This window comes from Mirounga leonina, unplaced genomic scaffold (assembly GCF_011800145.1).
Source record: "Mirounga leonina isolate KUSES-001 unplaced genomic scaffold, KU_Mleo_1.0 Mir_94, whole genome shotgun sequence".
NCBI classification, from domain to species: Eukaryota; Metazoa; Chordata; class Mammalia; order Carnivora; family Phocidae; genus Mirounga; species Mirounga leonina.
Window position 1 is genome coordinate 36,522,994 of NW_023270855.1, and position 25,774 is coordinate 36,548,767.

General features: G+C 49.4%; 1 protein-coding gene across 1 annotated transcript in view; it reads right to left on the bottom strand.

Moving 5' to 3' along the window:
• CACNA2D3 (calcium voltage-gated channel auxiliary subunit alpha2delta 3) overlaps positions 1-25,774 on the bottom strand; it is an 856,401-nt gene that overhangs the window by 191,015 nt on the left and 639,612 nt on the right. Inside the window, exon 18 of the mRNA XM_034997896.1 lies at positions 1,939-2,022. Coding sequence (XP_034853787.1) covers positions 1,939-2,022 — 84 coding nt within the window. The remainder of the gene's footprint in view (positions 1-1,938; positions 2,023-25,774) is intronic.

The window sequence follows — 25,774 nt, forward strand, 5'->3', positions numbered from 1 at the left end:
GAATCCGATGCTCTGCAGCTCCGATGAGAAAAGAAGATAGGGCAAGGAAGCCACGATTAATAAAAGGAGATATCAGCTCCTTGAAAATTAACTGGAGTGCAGGTGATGACTAGAGTGAGCCAAGTAATAAATCTCTTCCAGTAACATGATGTGAGGACTCTGAAGTGAGAACGAGCATAAAGCAGTTTGCTTCCCATGTTGATCCAAATGGATGGGACGAAGCGGGGGGAGGCATGTTGACGACAAGGTTCCAGCCTTCTGGGAAAGGAAACAAAAAGGTCCAGTGAAGTCAAAATAAAGCAACTGATAAAGTGAAGATGGAAGAAAAAGGAAAACAGTGGAACGCGCCCTTCAAACACTCACGAGACGATTTAGCAGCTGCAAGTCCATGGGACATTCATTCATGAGCAGGTTACCTGAGGATTAATGCTGATGAGAATAGTAGAAAGAATAGCCACCTCACAGACACTCCCCATGTCCACACAATGGTGTACATACGTTTTCATCTTTCAGCATATTAACATATTTAAGATTCACAACAGCTCTCTGATGTAGGTACTCTTATCATCATACTCATTTTACTGGAAAAAAAAAAAAGGACAAAAACCAAAATCGAGGCACAGAAAGGATAATTGTGTGCTTGAGGCCAACAGCCAGCAGATTGCCACGGTGGGATTCGAACCCAGGCGGGCTAATGCCCGGGCCGTGTCCCTCACGACCGCGCTAGCCTGCTTCTTGGTAAAAGCAGGAGGAAAGGGGAGAGTGTGGACATTGGGCGCAGTACAACCTAAAGACCCTGATGACCATGTTTAAAGAACAAGATGTAAAACCCTACGAGGTCATTGAGCTGACCCAGTACCAGGCCACCAGCAGGTGGGGAAAAGAGGACAGGTGAGGAAGTTGTTTTTTATCAAACAGTAGGTATTTTGTCTGAACTTGAGTTTCAAGAGTCCTAATACAGATGAAGGAAATCAGCTACACTTCTAAGATATGCCTCTTGCATTTTATAGGCCAGGAAGAAAATCCGAGATTTATGCTAGCTGAGACGTCCAGGGAGCAGAGGACACGGAGAGAAGATAATGACAGCAAGAGAACCCAGCTGGGGAGTCCAAATGGTTCCCCTCAACAACTCTTTAGAAAGCAGGACAGACTGAGGGACGGAAACATGGCTATCTCCATGGTGAAACTGAAGACAGGCCCCTGGACACGTCAGGGAGGGTGTGGGCAGAGAGCCGTGGACGTGGCTTGGACGCCCCACAGAGAAAGTCAAGAGCAAGGATCCAGGCAGGAACTCACAGGAAGTGACAATTTAATTAAGGACAGTCTGCCTACATTCACACAAAGGCAGCCATGTTGAACAAATCTATTTATTGAGGAAATAACAAGGAGACGGACGGGGTTAAGTCATGGCCGTAAGGAAGGCTTTTGATACAGTGCCGAAGGCTGAGTTGGTGCGGGAAATAAACGTGTGAGCTCTTGTGGTGTGGCCGCAAGGGGGACGCCTGGGACGGCCCAGGAAACGGACTGCCCACCATGCAGAAGGGAGGCAGGGCTGCTCAGTCCTGGGCGGCTCCCCGAAAGCAAGGGCTGTGCCCAGGGCATCCTGACTTGACGGAGGGCAGAGCCTTCTGCTGCCCAGCCAGGCTCAGTCCAGGCTCCCCTGAGGGTGGCAGGTCCCATAAACTGCACCGAGCAAGAGTCTGGATGAATCCACAGCAGAAGGGACCAGAGCCTGTCAGGGGACAGCTGCAACCGTTCCAGCCAGCAGGAGACTTATAAAATTCCAGTGCCCTAAAAAGAGCCCATTGTCTTCATGTCCCTCTGGTGGCCAGGTGTCCTCTGGGGGGGCCTCTCGGCCAGCTCCCCGGGTGGCCTCCAGGTACAGAAGTGGGTACTGTGGAGCTCCCTCCTCACCGGGCTTGAAAACCAGTCACTTACCACATCATCCCGGTCTTCCCACTCCACCTCAGAGAGGTCAACGCTACTGTAGTTAGGTTTCCTTCGCTTCTTTCCTTCTTCGTACTGGTAGCGAGAGGGAGATAAAGAAAGAGGGAAAAAAAAAAATTTCCATGAGATCATCAACCAGGGCAGCATTTATCTTCCCAAGCCCTGTTTCTCGGATGGGGACTGAGTGGAGGGACATTGGAGAGAAGCCCAGTAGGGCACAGTCTGAGGGACTGTAATGGCAGGAAAGCTCAGGCCAGGTGCTCCGAGCTGGGGAAATAACAAGCCGACGCTCCTTGAAATGAATTTACCTACCGGACTCGTTGCCTCCAAATCCACCCGAAGCAAAGCAAATATTTCCCCCTGCCCAGATGGCACCCATGTGGAATAGGGGAGATCCTTCTCTACTCCAAAGTTTTAAAAAGCCACCACTTCGTGACACAGGAAAGGGCTTTTTACGGTCTCCCAAAAATCTAGTCCTACCCCTTTGTCTTACAGTTCTCCCACCCCGACCTCCGGTCTCAAACCGGCCCTGTGCTCCTTGGTGAGGAAGCAAAAGCACTGGTCTCCACGGTAGCACTCGACATCCTGGTAACATCGTGTGGACTTGCTCTCACACAGGCCGTAGCAGGACTGAGCTAAGTGCGGCCTCTCTACCCGGGGTGGATGTGGGTATTGGGAGTCACCACCAAATTTAATGGCCCTGAGGGCATTTCTCTGGAAAACCTCACGAGTGTCTTAAGAACAGGGGGAGTGGTTTTCGTTTTTTCCTCCCTAAATCACTGGTGTTAGTCACCCTGCAACCCTACCATTTTATCTGCTGGCCGATCGTGTGTCTGGATGTTCCTGTGTCTCAGGGCCTTTGATGATGGTGGTCGGGATGTTTATAATGTAGGAAAGTCTGCCCTCTACTGCGGGCTAAAGATAAGCAACCCCTTTACCGGTTCATAAGATACGGCCAATGGCATATTGGAAAAAATACCTATGTATGTATAGTTTTTTTTTTTTTTTCTTTTTTGTCCCTAAGTTGGTCATCTTTGGATGGAATTGGTAAGATTCGAAATGAGATGCAGCATCACTGTGTTTTCAGACGCCCCCCCCCCCCGCCCCCAAACAACAGGTAACCATTGTGGACACTGCTTGGTTCCTGGAGACAGGTGCTGAAGGCAATTCACAGATGTTCAAGGTCAGTTTTAGGACATCGGATCCACTGTAGACGAAGAGGAGGGGAAGCGGCTCCCTGAGAGGCCACTTTTTATGACAGCAGATTTGCAGTTGGGTCCCGTTATGGAAACTTTGTGTGTTCGTGGAAGCTCAGGCCCTTGCGAGATCCAGGCGGGAGCTGAGTGGGAGGAACAGGAACGGGCTGGGTGGGGTTGTCACCCATGTGTCACAGTGAGGAGGTGTGGTGGGGAAGGGGGCGCATGATGCTAACAAGACTCGACATGTCCCTTTGAGGATGTACAGTCAGCCACTCTTGGACCTCTGTTAACTGTCTAACGGCCCCCAAGTTCCATTTTGGTAAGAACCATCCCCGAGAGCCACTAGGTGCCCCAGAGGCTCACACAGCCCAGCTTCTGAGCAAAAGGCAGAGCTTTCTCAATATTTTGGGCGGCATAATGCTAGTTCTAAATGGTTTGTTTGTGAGAAGTACTTCCTTTGGTCATTTCAAAATGCTCCTTTATTTATTTATTCAAATACATTTATCAGACGCCTCGTAAGGACCAGGTACTAAGGATATCAATAAAGCCAAGTAAGCAGTCTTTCTTTTCCAAGGACTTGCTTGCAGTTTATCACCCTTAATTTTGCCTTTCGAAGGTCAGTTCATTGCCCACCATACATACAGGAAAAGAGGCTGTCACAAGTTAAATAATGGGTAAAAGGACACTTTAGATAAGATCACATAGCCAGTGTGGGGCAGGACATCCCCACCCACCACCAGCCCTTGACCAAATTTTCATGGCTGAGACTCATGTTATTTCAAACACTCCTAAAGAAATTCAAAAACACCCCCGAGGTCCCAAGCACCAAATGTTCCCTTATTCTCAGAAAATGTCCATTTGTCTTTGTGAGAGTGGTTCTGCCACTTACTGGGCCTGTGATCCTGAGCAGGGGGCCCAGTTGCTCCATGCTCCCCTTTTCTCAGTTGTAAAATAGGAAAAACAATAGTACCTCCCTGGCAATGGTAGGTTGAGATAATTAACTAGATACTGTATGTAAACGGACAAACACAATCCTGGCACAGAATAAAGCCTTACTATATAGCTAGCATGATTCCTGAGAGCCATGACCTTGCTAGCCAAGACACAGGCTCATTGTATACAGTTGGCTAATATGTCATTTCCTCGAAATGAAGGAGACCCATTCGGTGATTCAGCAGGTCACTGTTCTGTAAACCATAGGAGATGTTTGTTGAAGATGTCTGTGTCAGACAGTCACATTCATATACCTCCTCCTGGTGTATATATCTTATGCACCAAGACGGGGACTATAGCTCAGCTGGGACTCAAGACTGTCCCAGCAGAAAAATTCATACCTGTGCTAAAGGACCCAAGTGCTTTTAGATGGTACTTGGCAATTCTGTAATCCACAGAGAACCCTTGACTTCTGACCATTCCCAGATGTCTGTCTTCATTTTTTTTTTTTCTTACAACCACTCAAGAAATTCAATACATTGCACTTTTGATAGTCAGGAAACCTGGAGGGGTTAGAGTATGAAGAAGCATTCACAGTGGGCTGGTCCACAAACCAGGGAGTCTAAATAATTTCATTTCATTGGAGGAAACAGGCAGGGCTGGGGATACCTGCTCCAGAACTCTATTGTAGGAATGCCCCTCTACAACGTCTGCTTAACCAAGTATGTGAAACTGGTCTAAAACACTTGCCATTTGGGTTTTTATTAATGGGTGAGCTCCTTTAGAGTGCAAGTAGTAACATAGCAGAGTGATTATTTTGAATGAGGGAAGGAAAAGTCAGTGGCTGTTGCATAAAATAGAACAGACTGAGGGTGAGGAGTGAACTCCAGCATAATGACCCTAGATCCACCTTTATCTTTTCTCCAGTGAAGAGAGCATATGGGAAGGCTAGAGAGTAGACTTCCACAAGGAAGACGCTTGTGCCATGCAGTGCCCCCACTCATCCCCCACATTTTCCAGGGCAATCGCCTTGCTTTCCTGCAGGGAAGCCCTTGGGCCCCCTTCTCAGTAAATATAGTTCTCGTGAAAGCAAGACCACCCTGGGTCAGAGATAGGCAAGTGACCTGAGCATTCGAGGAGACCCACATCTCTCCAGGACGTAGAGACTGGTTCAGAGCTGGGGATGTAACCCACGCCAACCCAAATGAGCTTCCGCCTGGCATGCTTTCCTGGGTTTATCCAGATAAAGGAGCTGCGCATCTGCTAGCACCATTAAGGTGGTAGGATGTGAACATGAGCTCCTCATAACTATCTCTGCTTCTGCTCAGAGAGAGCCTTCCTGAGAATGAAGCCAATGCAGAGAAAGCAGAGAAAGGGCAGGAGAGAGGGCTGAAAACACAGTGTGTGTGCCTGGATCAAGCTTTATCTTTATGCCCCAAAATCTTTATGCCCTTGGATGTTTCAGGTACCAACTACATTCTCTCCACATCACCCCTTTCCCTTCTTAAAGATTTTTTTTTTTTTTTTTTTAAGCTGGCTTGGGTTTCAAGCATAAGTGGTCATCGGAGTTCTGACTTGTATATATTTAATGCCTTTATTATTTCTCCTTGTAAATGAACCACTTTTAAAGTACATTTTAAGTGAAGTGTTCCTAACAGCTATTTAGGAGCATGTGACCTACAAAATATCTCACTGTTACTCAAGATAGACTACTGTGTGTGAGTGCGGCTGATCCCCTATCCTTACTTTCCCCCCGAGAGGACAGATGTGAGGCCACAGTGTAAGAGTGACAGAAACAGAAGCAAATCTCTGACTCCCAGGCCAGCTGTCCCCTGTCCCTCCGGATTCAGCCTCTGACACATCCTGGATCCACCAGCCCCACTCCCTCTTTCCCTGCGTGAGGCTCTCGTTACTGGGGCTGAGGCATCGGATACGGCATTTGTTAGTATATCTATAAACTGTAACTTCCTTTGAAAACGTGATTAACGAATTGCGAACGGTTTCCAAAGGTTTATAAACAGATACTTTGAGAGCCACGGGTAGGTTTGTAGTTTTTGGTGCCTGCTTTATGAAAAAAATATGTGGGGGAGAATTTAATAAGGAAAGATATTCCGTGCTATGAAATACTTTGAGGTGGAGTTTCAAATAAAGGCCAGATGTGGTGAATGCACAAACCAGCCTGTGGCCTAGGAGGATGGGAGAAGATGGGCATCCATCTGAGGAGCAAGCTGGAGCCCTCCGGGGGCACGCCTTCCTCGCCTGAACCCACCAGCTGGTGTTTCGTTGTCTGCATGCAGGCACTCTTTGGTGTTACCTACAGACCAACTTTGGAAGCATAATGGGGTAGACTAAGGTGATGGCCACGTTCATGTTGGTTTGAAAAAAACCAAAAATGCCTTTGCTTTTCCTGTGTTTTTTTGGGAGGGGCCAGAAGAAATCAGCTACATACATCCATGCAGCCTCTGGGAAACAAATATTGTGTATGCTAATAATTGATAAATTGTACGTGCCGCTCCATGCTGCCAAAAGGAAGGAAGGAGTTGGGGGTGGGAGGCCCACAACTGGAGAGGAAGAAACCTTGCCCAGAGCTAATGCCATCTGGTGCAGGGGTGTGGCCAAGGGCGGGGAGCCAGCCATTGTCTGGGCGGATGTTCTCTCCCAAGGCAGGCAGAGTCCTCAGCTGGCGAACACCTTTGCCACCTCCCCCGAGGCCTGCGTCTCCTCTCGTCCCAGGGACTGAAGTGGTCCTTTTGGGAGAAGTAAAGGAGACACATCTTCTCTCCTCCACGCACAAGAGAGCACGGCCTAACAGCTACCGGGCACTTCATTCCCTCTCTCCTGCCTCCATCCATTCCCTCATTTGCTCCTGTACTCACCCACATCCCCCCAGATACATTTATCAGGCCCTGGGCCAGCCCCAGGTGAGCCATCAGGAAAGCATGGAGAAGCTGTCTGAGAAGGGTCATCTCCTGCACTCAAGGTGTAGGTCATGACCCACCACTTGCCAATCAGGGCGGTTAGAAGAGCAGGTAGCAGCTAGGGTCCCAGAATCACACACAGGCTGTGTGTTCCACGGCTGGCGTGCATTTCTCTGAGCCCTGTGCTACTCGTCTATAGGATGGGATAATAGCATTCAGCTCACAGGGCTGGCGTGAGAAGCAAACAGGTACATAGTGGAGCATGGAGTGTGTCCTGACAATCTTGGGAAACGCCCACTCGGCCAGCACCAGTAAATGTCATTACTGATTCAGATGTGGCAGCCCCCGCCTCCCCCTAGAGAGGAGGCTCATGGGATAAAATGTTTCTTTGCAGTATGGTTGTTCAGTAATATTTCTATTCTTTAAAAGAGGCGGTTCAACCCGGCGTGGTGGTCCATTCTTCTCAAGGTCAAAGGGAAGGTCTCAAACAGGACATGGTCCCAAGGCCAGCTGGCCAGGTGGGCCTGAGACAGGGCAACAGTCTCTTCCCTTAGAATTTGGAAATCAAGGTCTCTGGCTGTCATGCAATGTCCAGCTGCAGAGGAGGTGGCCCTAGGGAAGGGGAGTCTCAGCAGAGACTCAGTGGAAGCAGAGTATCAGCCATTTCTCTCCTGGCGGCAGTCCAAATGGTTTAAGCTTTTGCTGTTTTTTTAAGATTACCCCCACCCTCTCCCCCCGATTTTCCAGATAACAACTGCTCATTGCAGAAAATTTGGAAAATACTGAAAAGTGCAAGAATGGAAAACAAAATATCGCCCTCCCTATCACAATACAGGCAACACAGGGATCACCACCCACCGTTCTGCTAGCTGGCCCAAAGGTAAGTCCTTTGAAGCAGTTACTGTTTTCAGTTTTCTAAGTTCATTGTTTCTCCCACAAGGAATTTATAAAATGTAGCAAACAATCTGTTCTGCTCTCTAAGTGACTGCCTTTAGCAAACCAAACCAAACCAAACCAGACCAAAACAAAACAAAACAAAAACACAAAGTTTTCTGCCGGCCAGCTTCCCCCTCACCTCCTATCATTCTTTAGGAAGAGTGAATGCTCTTCTTCCAGGCACGGTACTAAACACTGTGCATACCTCCTTGGAGGGATAACTGCCTCACAGATGGGCATATGCGGAGTCCGGGGATGCAGGCCACGTGGCAGCATAGCTAATCGACAGTGGGACTGTGATTCAAGCCCATCTTTGCCCCTTGGCTCAGCCTCCGGTCCTCACCACCCTGTGCACTGCCTCCCTGGAGGGGGTCTCAGCTCAGATGGCGACCACCCACAGGGCTGCACGCAGCAGGCCTATTAACGGGTGCAGAACCACGGCGGAAGCCGACGCCCACCAGCCATCCTTGCCTCCATTTGACTCATTTGGGCTGCCTCGAAACTGGCCTTCGTAGGCCGGGGATGCAAGAGTCAGTTTCAGATTGAGAATAACTACAGTGCCCTGAGTGTGTACTTGGAGGGAGCACGGTGCCACATACCCAGGACACACAACACAAGGCCCATTAGCCAACATCTGACTCAGAGCCTCAGACAAGCCTGGTAGCATCTGATGGTACCAGGGTAGCTGGGATTTCCACCCGAATCGTGCTGGCCCTTTGGTGGTATGACGCCATGGGGCTCAGACCTTGCTAGGTAAGCTAGATGACAGGATGGCAGAGACAAGGCCAGTGGTGGGGGAGGAGGGGGTGATCCCGATGAGTCTATACATGGAGATGAAATCCTTTGTGTTCATGGGAAGATGAGAAGCCCAGATACACTGGAGGGAAGCAGGGCCGTGAGGGTGTGTCCCAAAGCAGCTGGAAGGTGGGAGAGAGGCAACAGGGCATGTCCAGACAACAAGGCTTTTCCTTTTTCCACCAGGTACCGTGCTCTTATTAATTAATGTTTTTAAGTGTCTCAAAGATGAAAAGTTCTCCGTGCTCTTAGTGCGATTACAAAATCCTTTTGATGGCTGTAAAACTAAAACAGCTTTGGTATTTAAAAAAAAAAAAAAAAAACAAGAGGCTGCTTTGAAAACCCAAATGACCTTTATCTTAATCGGTGTCCTCTGAGTCGAGGTGAGTCACCAACGTGGTGTGTGGGGAGGAAGTGGCCCAGCTCTGCCAGTGGTTTTGGACCTTCAGTGCGGCTTCTCCATGGCAGCTGGCCTTAAATTCCCATTCTCAGAAAGCCCATCTGTCTTGTCATAGCCAGCGAGTCATCAAAATGAAAATGGGGCTGAGTGGCTCGGGTGGGAGGAGCTTTCGGGCCAGCAAAGGGCCTGGGAAGCGGGGACGCTGACCCAGAGAGGGGAGCGCCGTCTGCAGGCCCCTGAGTCAGGTGAAGGGCCCATGCGAGGGAAATACCAGCCCACAGCAGAGAAGGCAGAACACGGATGCCGCCTGCGAGGGAAAGATGCCCCTGGGTGCCTAGAAGACAGCCCCTCTGATAGGTTAGAACACTCCGAACAAAACCGCACTATAGTTTTCTGGGCAAAACTTAGATGCACAGCAGCCTTCAGAATGAACTTCAGGGGCGCCTGGCTGGCTCAGTTGGTTTAGCATCTGACTCTTGATTTCAGCTCAGGTCAGACGATCTTGGGGTTGTAAGATCGAGCCCTGCGTCTGGCTCCTGCTGGGCATGGAGTCTGCCTGGGATTCTCTCTCTCCCTCTCCCTCTGCCCACGCCCCCGCCCCCACTGCTTGCTCACCCTCTAGTGCTCTCTCTCTCAAAAAAAGAAAAGGGGGGCACCTGGGTGGCTCAGTCGTTAAGCGTCTGCCTTTGGCTCAGGTCATGATCCCAGGGTCCTGGGATCGAGTCCCACATCGGGCTCCCTGCTCAGTGGGAAGCCTGCTTCTCCCTCTCCCACTCCCCTTGCTCATGTTCCCTCTCTCACTGTGTCTCTCTCTGTCAAATAAATAAATAAAATCTTAAAAAAAAATGAATGAATTTCAAAGCTCCAAAGAGAGTTGCACCAAGTTCTTGAGCCCACAGTGCCACATTCCAAAGCAGATTTCATACAAAGGTTGGAGATACCTGAGTCATTAGGAAATAACATCCAGGATAACAAGAGGACCTCTATAAGTTGAAAGTATGCCTGTGACATTTGACAAAGCAATTTTTGTGCATTTATAGAACTTTAGCTGGCATTATTCCCTCGAGCAAGAGACTCTTGGGATTGAAATGTGTCAGACTGTTTTGAACATGCACTATAATTGGGCACCACAAGGTGATTCCAATTTTGGAACTGCCAAGACAATGAATTTTCTTACTCACTCAAGTGAGATCAGAAGATAGCATCAACCAACAGTGCAAGGACGCCTGGGTGGCTCAGTTGGTTAAGCGACTGCCTTCAGCTCAGGTCATGATCCTGGAGTCCCTGGATCGAGTCCCGCATCGGGCTCCCTGCTCGGTGGGGAGTCTGCTTCTCCCTCTGACCCTCCCCCCTCTCATGTGCTCTCTCTCTCTCTCTCATTCTCTCTCTCAAATAAATAAATAAAATCTTAAAAAAAAAAAAAAAACCAAAAACAGTGCAATGAGACATGTTTCCCGTCCAGTGGAGCTGCAGCTGACCGCCACATGGAGCGAGCTCTCTGCTGGGGGTTTCCTCCTGGGGCCAGTGACACCAGCCTTCCTGGCCTGTCACCCCCATTCCTAGTGCCTCTCCTGGCTCAGTCCCCGGGAGAAGTACTCCAGTCTTACTGGCTCCCCTTGGAGGGATGGTGCTTGGAACGGAGAGACCTCTCTCCACGTCCAGGTTTCTGTGCTAACTGGCCGGAAGGGCAGGAAGCGGGCAACGAATTTGGAAGTGAAGGAAAGAGAGAGAGGAAGAAAAGAGGGAAAGGAATCCCTCCTTCCAAGCCAGTTACCACTACTCCTGACTCTGGTTTTTGCCTGTAATGGTATTAACCTACATAGACGGCTGAGCCTTCCTCAAACATGTCTGAGTGTGTGTGTGTGTGTGTGTGTGTGTGTGTGTGACTTTATCTAGGGTGATGCTTGGTATGATATCTTTATTTTGTTTCTCACCCATCGCTGCTCTGTCCAGCCCACCGGACTGGTGGCGCAGCAAAATATTTAGGTTTCACTCTTTTCTTTTCTTTTTTTCTTTTTTGCAGGTGATTCTGAAATATACTAATCTGTCTTTTAAAAAAAATTTGGGATGCGTGCTGGTCTGAATAAACCCAAGAGACCTGTGATGTCACTCATGACTCATAGGAAAACTAAAGGTCCCCTGCAAGGCTGACTCAGTCCTCTGGATCTTGTATTTGTCTGTGATCATGAAGATGTGGGCAGAGGCTGGAGAGGCGAGCAGCCAGAGAAAGAGGCCAGTGAGCTAGGCAAGGCAACCAGGGCTCATCAAACTACCACATCCATAGCTTCTATCTTTTATGTGTCTCTTGAAATTGAGTCACATCTCTCCATCCCCCTTGCCACCAACTTAGTTTTAGCCACCATGATACCCTCCCTCCCCTTGATAAGGGTGAGCGTCTCCTAAGCCTCCCTGCATGGACTCCACCCCTGCAATCCACTGTCCAGGGTCCAGCCAGGGGGATTCTTCTGCAACCAAAATCACCACTTGGCCTGGAATCCTCATGACTCCACACACCCTCTAGGTTGATGTCCAACATTCCAGAATGCCACAGTGCCCATCAGTATGCCTCTGCCTGTGGCTCTGACCTCCCTCTCACCACTTCCCAACTCTCTCTGTATTGCTCCCCAGCTAGATCCAGTGGGCTGCTAACAATATTATTACCATCCTTGACTTCAGGTCCCTGCATCCTTCTACCACTCCACTGTTTCCAGCACTCTTCACCCCAACTCAAAGTCCATTGGCTCCTCAGGACCCAGAGGAGGCATCAGCTCCTCTGGGAAGTCTGCTGCCAAGTTCAGAGTTGGTTCAGGTCCTTCCTATGTTCTCCTGAGCCTCCTGTGGTCTCTCCATCTCCACACCCATCACAGCATACTGCAAATTCATTACTTACTTGCCTACATCTCCCACTAGGTCCCAAGATCTTCGGGAAAGAGGCTATTTCTCATTCAGCATTGAACCTGCCAGTGTCCAGGAGAGTGCCTGGCAAGAATGGGTTCACTATGAATAGTTGAATATTTGAATGAGTAAACAGAGTAAGTAAATGAACACATTAGGATCTATATTCACTCCATGAGCACGTGTATAGCACATATTATGTGCCTGGCCAGTTCTAGACTTTGTGTGAACATGAACTCATTGTATGCTCAGAACAATCCCCTCCAGGAGGCACTCTTTTTGCACTCATTTATCAACTCAGGAAACTGAGGCTGGAGAGGTTGAGTGACTTGTCCAAGGCCACACAGCTGACGGGGGAGGCTGAGGCTGAGGCGACCCTAGTCTCAGGGACTGCTCTGGCCCACGGACTAACATATCCTGGTGGCCCCAAGGCTGCTGCCGGGTATCTGCCTGCAATGTGTCCCATGAAGGCATCAGGAAGGGATGACAGCGAGGTGACCTGGGATCCCAGTCAGCCAGCTCCTTGCTGTTCCACACTGAGCAGAGCTGAGCCTCAGATGATTAACTCTCAAAGGAATCTTTCCATTAAATGTACACAAAGGTACTGTTTCTATCTGTATTTGAGCCTGGATGAATGAGGCTCCACATAAGGGGCGTCCCAGCCATAGGACTCCCAATCCTGCCGCAATGGCAGGAGTCCAGTAAATGCCTTCACCTGCCCCACTTCCTCCCAAACCCTCTTCCAGGAATGTAGCTAGAAACTTAGACACTCCAGGAGAGGTTTTTTGGGAGAAGCAGGCATTTGGGTCCTTGGGCTTTTGATTTAATTTGGAGTGTGTGTGTGTGTGTGTGCATGTGTGTATGTGTGTGTCTTCCTTCTAGATGATGTTCTAGACTTGCCTCTGGCAAAGTGCAACCGGAGGTCTGCCTAGGGTGAACTTTGTCTGTCAGACTTTGGTTCTGGAGTCATTGGGTCCAATTGGGAGAAGCTGCTGTGGCTATGATAAGTACCCCTGACTTGCTCCTCAGGGGGTCTCTGCCCTTCCAGGGAGAGACAGGCCCAGAAAGCCTCACACTGCAAATGGGAACCGAGAGCCTCCTGGGTAGAGGTTGGCAGGTCAGCCAAACACTTGGGATTTCTGGCCCTCACCAGCTGCGTGAGTGCTCCTCCCTGCAAAATCCCCAGCTACAGGCTAGAGAGATGCCAGCTATTGGGTGGCCTTCTACCAGGTCATCACCTACTGGGGGAGAGGGGCTCACTGAGACAAGAACAGGGGCAGACCCCATCCCAAGGAGAAAGGGGCAGGGAGGCTGAGGAGGACTTGCAGCCAAAGCCCTGCCTGGCTAAGCCAAGCTACTTTCTTGTCTCCATAATCCGAGTGTATTAGTGCTCCCCTCGGCCCCGCAAACCCCCACAGAGAATGCAGAAGAAGCACCTGGGAAGCCCGTTCAGAAATACACGTGCCTGCCGCATGGTTATAAAAGTCGAGCGAGGAGCGGAGAGGTTCAGGCACCTCCTTGGCAAAGCGCAATGGTCAGCCCAGCGGGGCAGTGGGCATAATTAAATTACCATGCCCAAGAGCCCATGGTGTCAACCTTTTTATTTGCATTCTTTGGGTCTTATCATTTAGGATTATGTAAAAATGACAGCTGCTTATAATTATTTGGAGGTTGGAGCTGGAATAATTAAAACCATCTGCCTTTATCTTACCCCTACCAAACTTAACCCCGAGAGGTTGGGTCTACTGAACTTCAAAGAGGGAAACAAGAAATAAAAGAAAACTCCGCACATTACTAACAAATTTCTTGTGATTCATTTAAATGTATAACCAGTTATTCCAACAGCCTTCAAACCTTTAATTATCTTTTAAATATATATAATTTGGGACTGCTAATTAGATAGCGATTTAATGCTCTCATGGGGATTCAGATGCACTGTCTTTCTAAAATGTAAACTCCCAGAGGAATAATCATTGGCATTCAAATGATTGAATTCTTCAGTTATTCAAATGAGTGTGGGCATTTTCACTGCTGGAACCATTTGAATATTCTGCTGTCAGCCCCAGCTGTAGGGTTTACAGGCCTCCTCAACCAAGCGCGGGTAAGGCTAGGCTTTCTCTCTGTCCAAGTCCAGCCCTCTGGAGAGAAACCAGCCCGGCTCCTGGGGAAAGCCTCGCAACACTCAAACAGCTCAGTTAAGTCTCCTCTGAGATACAGATGGTTCTGTTTTCCTATTTTAAGGAGGAGCAAACTTTCCTGGAATTTACAGTTATGAAAGCTTTAATGCTTGCTTTGCAGGCCTTCTCCATGCTGGTCTGCCTGCTATTGTCTGGGCAGTTAACATTTTAATTAATAACTCCCTCCCTGAAACAGGGCTGCTGCAGATGGAGGAGGTGAGGGCTTCGCTCTGCCTTCGGCTTCCATTTCCTGTGTATTCCTACCCCCGTGGAGATGGTCCTTTAAATTATATAAAGATGTGCATCACATGCAGAAAAGCAATTGATCAATGGATGACACTGGGCAATGATAGAAGCCAGCTCTCCTATCTCAGACTCACAATATGGCTAGGGTTTGCATTCCTGAGCCGGGGCTAGTAGCTAGCAGCTGAGGCTCATTTCCCCCAGGAGGGGAAGGAGGTGCAGACAAATCTATAGGAATTTTTAAGAGATCATTATTCAACACATTGCATGTAATTACATTTTGATGAGCTTTTTATTGCTAATTCATCATCCAAGATGGGGCACTCTAGATATGAAATTAATCTAGTAAAACAAAGGTCAGAGTGTGTCCAGTGTAAAGAAAGCCTTTGTCCTCATCAAATCCTTTGCCAAACAATAAAGCGGCAGAGGATGTTATCTCTAAACGAAATTTCCTTAAAATGCCTACCCTTGATTATGAACGGCACAGAGCCCATGCTCCCTGGTACTTCTAAGTACAAATGTGGATTCTCCAAGTTGGCTGGTGTGATGTGCATTCACGTGCAGGGGCCTGAAATAGAAGGGACATTTGATGGATGGCATCATGTTAATGCAAAGGGCGGTGTGGGTGCACACAAAACTGCATCTGAAGCTCTAGGCTACAGCATATCGATTTTTGCAGAGAGGTATCAGTCCACTGGTGTCCCGGCTTGAGTTCTCTCTGAAGCAGTCCCAGAGACCAGGATTCAAGGGCAAGGTATTCACCTGGGAGGGGTTCCCCGGAAATGCCTGTAGGGACATGGCAAAGTGACTCAGAGACGGAGACAGGCAGGCAGCCCACACAAGGTGCGTCATCAAGCACCGCAGCGCTGGGGGCAACTGGAGCCCAGTCCCACCGCAGGGCTCTGGGAACCACTGCTGAGGAGGCACCTGGATATATCTGGCCTGAGAGGTGGGAGTGCTCACCAGTCTTTGGTGGAGGGAGGCTAATTCCCTGCCACCTCTGGCCTGCTGTGTGCCTCAGAGGAGTGTACCACAGAAGCCAGGGAAAGTCTTCAGCCAGGTGCTGGTATGTGTGGAAAATGGCAGGGACCGAGGAGACATGGGCAGAGTGCATCAAGTGCTTCACTAAGCTTCTTCCCAAGTAGGACCCCATCAACAGAACCTCCGGTCACCTCCCCTTGGGCTTTGGAAGTCTGTTCTAGATCTACCAAGAGGTTCCAGACGCATGACATCCTAACATCCCACACCTCAGTGTCTTCGCTTACACTGTTCCCTCAGCCTGAATGAGTCTCTGACATCTTTGCACGGTGATTTTTTTTTTTTTCCCTCCCTCAGGGCTCCGCTAAACATGCCATTCCCAGGAAGGGCTCTCCCTGACCATCCAGCTAAGAGACGTGCCTCTCCCTACTTCTTTGTTTTCTCAGACCTTGTTTCTTTTGGAGAGTTTATCCTAAATGTGTAGTGTTTTTTATTTATGTTTACTTAGGAGATTTAAAAATCTCCATGAGATTGTAAACAGGAAATGAAAGGGAATTATGTCTGTCTTGTCTTATCGCTAGATCTCTGGCATCTAATAGAGCGCCTGGCACATGAGAAGTGTCCAATGAATACATGCCAGGTGAGGGAGGACCGCTGGGAGGGAAGGAGGCAGGGAGGGAGGCAGGGGAGCAAAGAAGGGAGGGAGGGAAGGAGGAAGGGAGGATAGGCTCACCACATCAGCAGTGCAAGGAGCTAGTTATGCATCTGGCATCTGAAGGGCCCTTTGCTGTTCCCAGCTGTGCTGGCCTGGCTCACAAACTGTGAGCTCAAGCTTCTAGGCTGCACACCAGCTCCCCGCAGCCTCCTCCAGCCATCCCCTTCCACAGCAAGACACCAAGTCCTTTTATAAATTCTATTTCTTATCAGTATTCTCACCCTGGTCCTTAATAATAGAGCATGTCATCAGTTTCCTAGATGTGAGTCTTCTCTCCCCACCTCCTTGCCACTCCATCTCTTCTGCTAGGTACCTCACCAGGCCATGGATATACACAGGTGAGCAAAACACAATCTGATCAGCATTCAGGTTGCTTGCCCTGCAGTGAGGGGCAGATGTGTCCAACTATACGTAGTGCAGAGGCCAAACTCAAAGGTCTATACAAGAAGCCTGGTTGGATGGGGAGAGACCTCATTGGGAGGGAGGTCGGTGGAGGGGTGCAGACTGGGGTCCCTGAGACATGGGGTCAGAGCCACACCCAGCAGAGGCTCCCAGACTTGGGGATTTCACTGCTCTATCAGCCAGGCTGTAAGCAACAGGTATCGATTCTTAATCACTTGAGCAAAAGGGGAATTCACTAGAAGGGTATATGGAATCTCTCTGCTCCCAATGAATTGGGAGAGAACTACATACATGAATAAACAAGGAACGATAGGGGGTCTCTTGCTCTTCCTTCTCTTCCTTCCTCCTTCCCATTGCTTTCCTTCCATCCTTCCTCCTTCCTTCTTTCTTTCTTTTTTGGTAGAGTCAGGACTTAAGAAAAACAAACCTTCCGTCTACTCTTACCTTTGTATCAGTCAGGGCCCCAGCAGGAAGCACATGACATAGTCACGCTGGCTAATTAAGGAAGGTTTAATAAAGAGGCTATTGTAACGGGCAGTGTGGGCAGGCCGAGGGAAACTAGGAGAAATGGTGCACTCCCCTGAAGCCAGGAGCAGTGGGGACCTTTCTAGCACTCTGCCTGAAGGGACAGAGAGCCCCCAGAGAGAGAGAAAGCCACAGAGACGGGGAGGTTGATGTGGCTTTAGATTGGGTGCAGCCGGTCCCGGGGGCACAGGGCTGAAGGTGCACTCCCACCCCACCGGCCTCTCTCTATCTGTTGCCGGTGTCCCCCACTAGCCAAAGCCCACCCAGGGCCCAGCACAGAGGAACCGCTGCTGAGTGCGGTCCGGGGCAGTGTGCCAGGGCAGAGAGCAGAGGGCAAGGGGCCAAGTGTCTGCAGGAGCTAAGGGAGGCTCTCCCTGCCAAACTGCACTCTGTCTGAGAACCTTATGACACTGCTTCACAGTTAAGGACCTCCTTTCAATAGAATGGGTTTAACTTTCTGAAAAATGACCCGGAGCATGTCATTGTCCATCATCATCCTTCTTTTTTCCCTTTCCCTGAAGACTGGCCCAAATTTGCTTTCTGCCCCATAGTCCTTGGCCGAGGCATGAGTCATTCCCTCTGGGATGGGCACCACCACACAGGACACTTAAGGCAAACCACGCAAAGACGCTCAGCCCAGAGCCTGAGTCCAGACCCGCTAAGTGACACTGCGCTGTTGCTGCCAGCCCCCTATCAGCTCAGCCCCATCTACGCCCTGAGTGTCCAAGCACACACCTAGCACATGACTTGGGGACCCAGAGGCTGTTGAGTCGTTGAGGTTTGCAGAACGGAGGGGAGCTCCCACCCCGCAGAGATCCTGGCACCCCACGACCCTGCTTCATCCCCAGGCTCTGGAGGGGAAAGCGCTCCCCGCTCAGGGCTGCGCTGCTGGCACCCAAGTGTCCAGACCAGGGCCGGCAAACGGTGCCTTCAACAATTTCCCCAAGAGGAAGGCATGCAAGGCTCTGTCTCCTCTTTGGCCAAGCGATGTATTTCAAAAAGAACAGGCTTGCTACACGGGGGCCACACAACCGTGTTTATTTTTCTCTCAGAACACACTCCTCTGAGCAGATACACTTACGAGGCATCCCTTAATTCTTTCTTTGAAAACGAACCGGAATGGATTCAGACCAGGCCAAAGCTGGAGTCGCCCAGGCTTCGTTCTGAGAAGGTGCCTCAGGCAGGGATACCATCTGCGCGCGGACAGGGCGCACGGTGGTGCCCGGGCGCCACCTACTGGGGAGTCTCCTTCAGTTCATCAGCAGCCCGAGAGGAGGGAGAGAAGGAATTCCGCGCTTGGGAGAAAGGTTGGAAGCGAAGTGAAACCCCCTGACAGGCTCCTGCATGGCTCCGAGACCAGCGCGAGAAGTCGTGTGTCCGGCCAGGGCTGAGGACAGCGGTCCTGGGGAGAGGGTTGGGCCCCTGCTGAGCGGGGAAAATATACTCTAGGGTGGATGGGTGGATGGGTGGATGCAGTTGGGGAGAATGCCACCTCCTCTGGGAAGCCCTCCTGCATTTCAAGGGCATCTTTCCTCAAGAACAGCATTTAACTTAGCATTTAACTCCCACTGGGAGTCCCTAACTCTTCTTGGCCTCCCTCCCGCTGTCGGGGAAACTCTTGCTTTGTGCAGTGAGTTTCTGTGGGCAGAGACACTCCTTTACCTGCTTCTATGTCCCTATGAGCTAGCACAGTGCTTGACTCTAGGAACATCTGATGAATGCTTGCAGGCAAGCTGGAGGGCAGAAGGAGGGGCGGAAAGAGAGGAGGGACTGACCAATCACATGTAATTCAGTTTTTGTGCCTGATATAGCAAGGACTCAATGCACGTTTGGTGAGTGAATGTGTGCACCTGCACTTCTCATTTATCGTGGGAAATTGGAACCCAGACATATAGTCATCAACATTGTTCAAACATCATCAAAATCATTCAACAAATATTTACTGACTCTCTTCCGTTCAGCAGCAAAATCCCAGGGACCATCAAGCCACAGGAGGGGAAAAGTTGAACACATCATCATTTCCGAAGAGCGATTAGTAATCCAAGGAAAGGATAGCAGGGGATGTGACAGGGTGGGGGAGGGGTGGCTCCTTTGGTCCACGAGCAGGAGAGCCTCTCTGCAGGGCTGACATCTCCAGGAGGCACAGAAGATGAGAACAAGCCAGCCGCCAGTGTGGTTGGGATGAGATTCCAGGTAGAGAGGAGAGCAGGAACAAGGATCCAGAGCAGGAAGGAGCTTCGGGGGTTGGAGGAATGGACAAAAGGGCCAGCGTGTGGCCAGATCACAGGTGAGCACCGTGGGCAGCCCCGCAAGCTCAGGCAGAACAAGGAGGTCAAGCCAGATCTAGCAGGCTGCTCGGGGCACAGCCAGGAGTTTGGGTTTCACACTAAATGCCCTGCCATCTGACTGACGTCTGTGAAAGCCCCCTCTGACCTGCAAAGTGAATAATGCCAGGGTGGGGATGGGGGGCAGGGCAAAACCAGGTGCCCAGAGAGAATCAGAACGGGGATTGCAGCCATCTGGGAGAGACTTAAGAATAGTGGCCCTGACCAGGGCATAGAGACAGAGAGAGGTGGGAGGGCTCAGGGCACATTTTTCCAGCCAGATCCAATAGAACGTGAGGGGGGCAGGGAAAAGGCATGGGGAGGCCATGCCCACACCTGTGGACCAAGAAAGAACCCTTCTCATTTGCACTGAATAGGTGTGGATGAGCGGAAGAAATGAAGGGAAGTGAACTGAGGTGTCTCCAGTGCAGGGATTACCAAAACAATAAAACCATGAGATGTGTGGGATGGAGGTAGTCCCTGCACAACCGAAGATCTGCACGATGGTCTAAAGATCGCATTTCAACTCCACATCAATGGTTTTGGCGACGATACAGAAGCTCTTCACATGGTCCATTGCTTGAGCTAAGTCAGTTGGATCTGGACAAGATTCTCATAGTGCCCCCAACTTCTAAGCTCCTTCCTATTTAAACGGTGTTTGATATGCATGGTCTACTTTGCATTTAGCATATATTCACATGTGCCTATGGGAATGTCCACTGAATTCCACAGGAGAGGACTCCAGCATAAGAATATATTTATTAGCACGTCCGCATGTTAACTCACATGTTCTATGATCTTCTGCAAGGGCTCACCTACAACCCATGTGCAATAGCAGAAGGACAAGGAAAAATGAACTGCCCAGATGTCCACAAGACCAAGGTGGCAGAATGAACATTTAGAGTGGGTCGGTCAAGGAGCGCCCCACGGGAAAGGCTGGGGAGGTCAGACAGAACTTGGGCTGTGGAGAGCCAGTGGCTGGCACAGCAACGCAGAATCCCAGAGAGCGTGGAAAGATTCTGTAATAGGTGGGAAGACAGCACACGTATCTGCACCATTTGGTCTCCTGCAAGAGTGAACGTGAGTTTGGCAGAACAAAGACATGGTGTGGGTGTCTGAGTACTCTGATTTGGAAAACCCGACAGTTCGGGCTCACTCCAGGCGGCTAAGGCTTCCCACTCGCTGGCCTGGGCTGTGCATTTGGTTGAGGAAGGCTGCATGGCTTAGGAGTGAACTCACATGGCTGAAACCACGAGAGCCGCATGGCCAAACCCAGGAGCCCATCCGCTCTGGCCATCGACCTTATGCTCCTGGATTCCGAACAACTCCCGGCTTCCACTCTGCAGCCGGCGGGTGGGGGTGGGCGGGGAGGGGCGGGTTTTGAGACCACAAGGGAGGGCACTAACTAGCCACCCACTGTTTGTACAGACTACCAGGACGGAAGAGCACCAGGAGATGCTGCTGGTGGTGGAGTCTGTTCCAACCCACTTTAAGGAAAGGGTCCAGAATGTCTGGTCACGCTCTTGACCTGTGCTGTCCCATCCGCTAGCGTCTGGAGCACCTGAAATGTGGCTAGTCTAAATGAGATGTTCTGAGAGCATGAGAGACACATCCGATTTCAAAGGTTAGTATGAAAATAACAGAAAATAGCACATTAATAATTTTTTTATTGATTTTATGTTGAAACTCTGTGATTTTGGATATACTGGGTTAACCTAAATACACTCTTAAACTTCATTCCACCTGTTTCCCTTTTGCTTTTTCAGATGTGACCACTGGAAAATTTTAGATGACATAAGCAGCTCATGTTTGTGGCTCACATTATATTTTTACTAGACGGTGCCAGTCTAGACAGATTCTAACTACAGTCGTCCAATTATGACCCTGTTGTTCATCCATGTGGCTGCAGAGACCGGGCCTCTTGGTCTCCCACCTCTCTGCCTCCCATTTCCTGAAGATCCAACCAGCGGAGCAAAACTCAGCACATGGCACTGGATCTGGGTCTGAAACTTCCTAGTCACTTTACCACTTTATCACAAGGGGGGTATCTGCCTTCCCCGCAGAGAACTGTAGCTCCTCAGCCTGGCATGCACATCTGTTTATAGTCTGACCCCAGGCTGCCTTCTCCACACACCTTCTTCCCAGGCCTGTCCCCACAGGCACCCTTCCTTTGAGCCTCCAGGCCTTTGCACAACACCTACTAATAGGTTTCCTATTAAATTAGTTCATGTAAAACAGCACAGCACCTGTCATAGAATTAGTCATCAATGGATGTTAGAAAAACACAGTAAAGCCAACAACAACAATAGCAAACATACCGAAATGCACCTTCTCTAGTAATGTCTACAGTCACTTAGCCACCCAAAGTATAAAATCTTATCCATCCTTTTAGATTTTGAGTTCTTTGAGGCAGAGCACATCTCTGTAACCACCTTGAGCACTTTGCTCGGGTCTAGAACGTAGTGGGTGCCCCGCAAACACTGAAGGGATGAACAGAGGTTTCTCTCCATCATCCCCACCCCCATTTCATCCACCTACAACACCCAGTGGCTGATGTGACTGGCAAATTTTCATCCAGAAGAGAAACCCTCCAGCATCCTTCCCCATCTCCCAGGCTTACAGACACAGAGCAAACAGCTTTTGGCAGATGTCCACGCGGTCTCCGTGGAAATGAGTCCTGCCCCAGGCTTCTCGGTGGAGCCCTGCCTGTATTGTGGCTCCTGGAAAGGAGACTTATTTGTGTTCTTTTGGTGGTTTGACCAGGTCCACATTCCAGGCCTCCTTGGGGAAGGAAATCAACTCAGATGACCCTCCCTTCTAAAATGCAGGGGCAGATGGAACACTAAAATTTCGACAAAAATCAGGTCATGCTAATAATGGCACCTTCCCAATTTTATTTCCCTCAATGCCCTGTTGGGCAAGAGGAAAAGACATATGGCCAGGGCTCCACGTTTTAGGGGAAAAAAATCCATAAATATTTGGAAGATGTGGGGAAAATAAAGCACGAGAAAATGAAATCTTAACAGTAACTATACTTTGAAATATTTTTTAACCTGAATGTTAAAGGGTGGTAAAGATCCAGAAGAAAACTTCCAGTTGTCTAAGAACTACTCAAACAGCATTCCTGCAGGTCTAATTTGAGTCCCTCTTGCTGTGATGTTGTCCCACTCCCCCACCACGAGGGACTGGAAGACAGCAATGCGGCCCCCAGGCCAGCACGGGACCCAGCGCACCTGGACCCAGGTAAAGGTGTGCTGCATGAACGCCAGTCTTCCAGAAGTCACAAGGTGGTAGCAAGGATACAGAGGTAGAGAAACACTTGGAGAAAGACTAAAGAGAGCCCGGTTATCAACAGAAAAGTATTCATTGGCAGTTTTGCCAATGAAATGAAAGCAAGTCTGAGCGAAGGCTCCTATATCTGAGCTGTTTTTGGAGACGCCTCATGATTCACACCCAAATCACACAAGATTAAAGAAAATACTGGATAAAATCAAGCCAAACATGAAGTTCAAGGGGAAGATTTTATTGGACAAATTAGAAAAATATTGGTATTGTGCTTCAGAGAAACCCACTTCTTTCCTCTGGCTGCAGGGGCAAGAAACAGCCTCGGTGGCAGAAGGAGAGGGAATTGGAGTTACTCTAAGTGAGCTTGCGCCATCCTCCCATGCTGGCCACAACCCCACACTCACACCCGCCGTGCGAATCTGGCAGGCCTGGCCAGAACCAAGGGCAACGTCCATTTATAATCAGGACTCATGAGGGCGTGGGGGAGGCGAGTTGGGTTGGAAGGAGGATTCCCTGCCCCAGGTAGCCAGGGGAGCACGGCTGGCTGTCCCTAGCTGTGCGGGAGGGGTCTGATCAGGCGAGACTGATGTCCGGTGCAGATGCCTGGTTTCCAGGGCAAGCTCACAAGTAACGTTTTCCAGAAGGACCCAAAAGAAGTGGAAACGAACAGTAGCTTTAAAGGGTCCCTTCTTTGGCTCACCTCCTGAGTCCCTCCCGTGTGCTGAGGGGGCTGGTGCTTAGGGAAAAGGAAGGGGAAAAACGTTCTGCCTTTGTTGTGGCGGTAAGCAAAACCAAGATGAACTGACCACTCGTGCACGCCAGCGCAAGGAGAGTTCCATCCACATGGACGGACGCTTAGCTAGCTGACCTATCACTCTTCCGTTACCACAATTCTTACTATTACTTGTATTGATTCTTTGAAAACAGACAAACAACAACAACGAACTTTAGTTTCTGCACATGGGAGAGCTCACAAAGAACCTCATGGTACAGCTGTCATCTACCTGTCTTCCAGACCACAGTTGGCCTAGGAAACTGACACTGTGTGCATGCGTGCTTGCGTGTGTGCATGTGTACAATCCTCGCCAACGTTGATCGTAACAGTCTGAAGCAACCGAATCATCAAAAAGTGTCCTTTAGATCCTCCAAAGTATCCACCACCACCACATCCTCCAACCTTTATAGCAGCTGAGCACAGATCGATAGAGCCAGCAATATAACAGACACCGGAAGCTGGTGGGACCACCACTGTCCCCATGATGTCCCAGGGCCTGCTTGTCACACAAGGCTTTCTGCATGCATTATCCCATCTACTCTGACAATAAAGCTGTGATCTCTACGTTATGGTTATGGCAGGATCCCAAGAGAAAATGAAGCTCAGAGAGGCTGTGTGACTTACCCAAAGTCACACAGACAGGATATGGCAGGACAAGAGTCAAGGGCAACCTGTGTGTTGCTAAATCCTCCCACTTCACTGCTGTGTTTTGTCCAAGAGGAAAATGTGAAACTCAAGGAGAGTCCACATCCACTTATCGATCACACTCGGGTGGATTCGTTCATGTAATCCTCAATGGTTGGCATCACTCCAAACCACTCCTAAGTACCTCATGAAATCAGGGTCAGAGATTGATAAATGGCCTGGCCATTCCTTGTGTTCTTTTTTTGGTAAAGATTTATTTTATATTTGAGAGAGAGAGAGAGAGAGAGAGCGTGCGCACAAGAGAGAGTGAGGGGAGGGGCAGAGGGAGAGGATCTTCAAGCAGATTCTATTCTGAGCGTGGAGCCTGAAGCGGGACTCCATCTCATGACCCTGAGATCATGACCTGAACAAAACCAAGAGTCAAATGCTTAACTGACTGAGCCACCCAGAGGCACCCCTTATGTTCTTATCATGGATCAATTGCACAGTGGTCCATCTGGTTTGGATTTTCACAGGTGAGAGGCTGGGGCATTTGCCTGGGCCATCCCATTCATGGGAACTTGACCCTGGCCATCACTTTTGGTGAAACCATTCACTACAGTGTTTTAGCAGTGAGAAGAACAGAAAGGACTTGTATTTGTGAGCACTTGCACTATCATGGGATGATGTGTGCTGGCTGCTTGCCCTGCTTTTCTAGAAGCCTTTTGTCTGCCCCTTCAGTGGCCACAGCTCTGGAAAGTCTATCAGATGGACTATTTGCAAACAAGCCATGTGTTGCATGACCAGCAGATATAAAGGACCAGGAAGGCACTGTGAGTCAACTGCACAGGTGGGGGCTGCTCATGTCCATTGCTACAGAGAGAGAGAAGTTACCTTGGTGGCTTCTGATGCCTGGTTCCAGTTCATTCCTTTTTAAAAAGCTGATAAATAGGAAGCTAATTCATTCAAGGGCAGAGGATCCAGGTTTGATTGTTTTATTGACTTTGTTCCATTCCAATTTGTAATAAATAAGCACCAGGAGCCCATATTCCACCACAAACACGTAATTCCTCTCACCCGCAATAGACAACCCCGAGTGGCTTGGACATGGGTAACAGGTTAAGCTTTTTAGACTTAAAAATATTTTTAGACTTAAACATCCTTAAGAAATTAGTAGCTTTTTCAATCAGACTTTTCAATCCCTCTGAGTTACATTTGGAATCAGCTAACCAGTTAATGCAATCCTTTTCTGATAAAAAGATTGTTGAAATCAAATATTACCATAAGTCCCATCTTAAAGCATGCACATGAGATCCACATGACGTGGCCAAGACTCCATAAAGAGCATGGCGATTAGAGCAAAGTTGGATGATGATGCCGTTCAAACATGAGCTCTTTCTAGACAAGGATCCACGGGAGAAGCAAACTGGTCCCTGTGATGCTGCCCCAGCAAACATTTGCCCAGCAGACCCTGAGCCACTATTTTCTGATCACGATGAAAGAAACTAGAATGTGTGGGGTGGGTGGGTGCAAGCCAACACGGGTGTGTTTGGCTGTACAAAACCACCTACACTTTCTTAACTCTCAAAAGCAGAGTGTACAGTATTATTTTTTATGACTTCATATCTTCTGTAAAATTAGCTAAACACACTCAAACCCAAAGGGCTGTCCTTCTTTCAGCACGTTGAAACTAGATCAGAGAC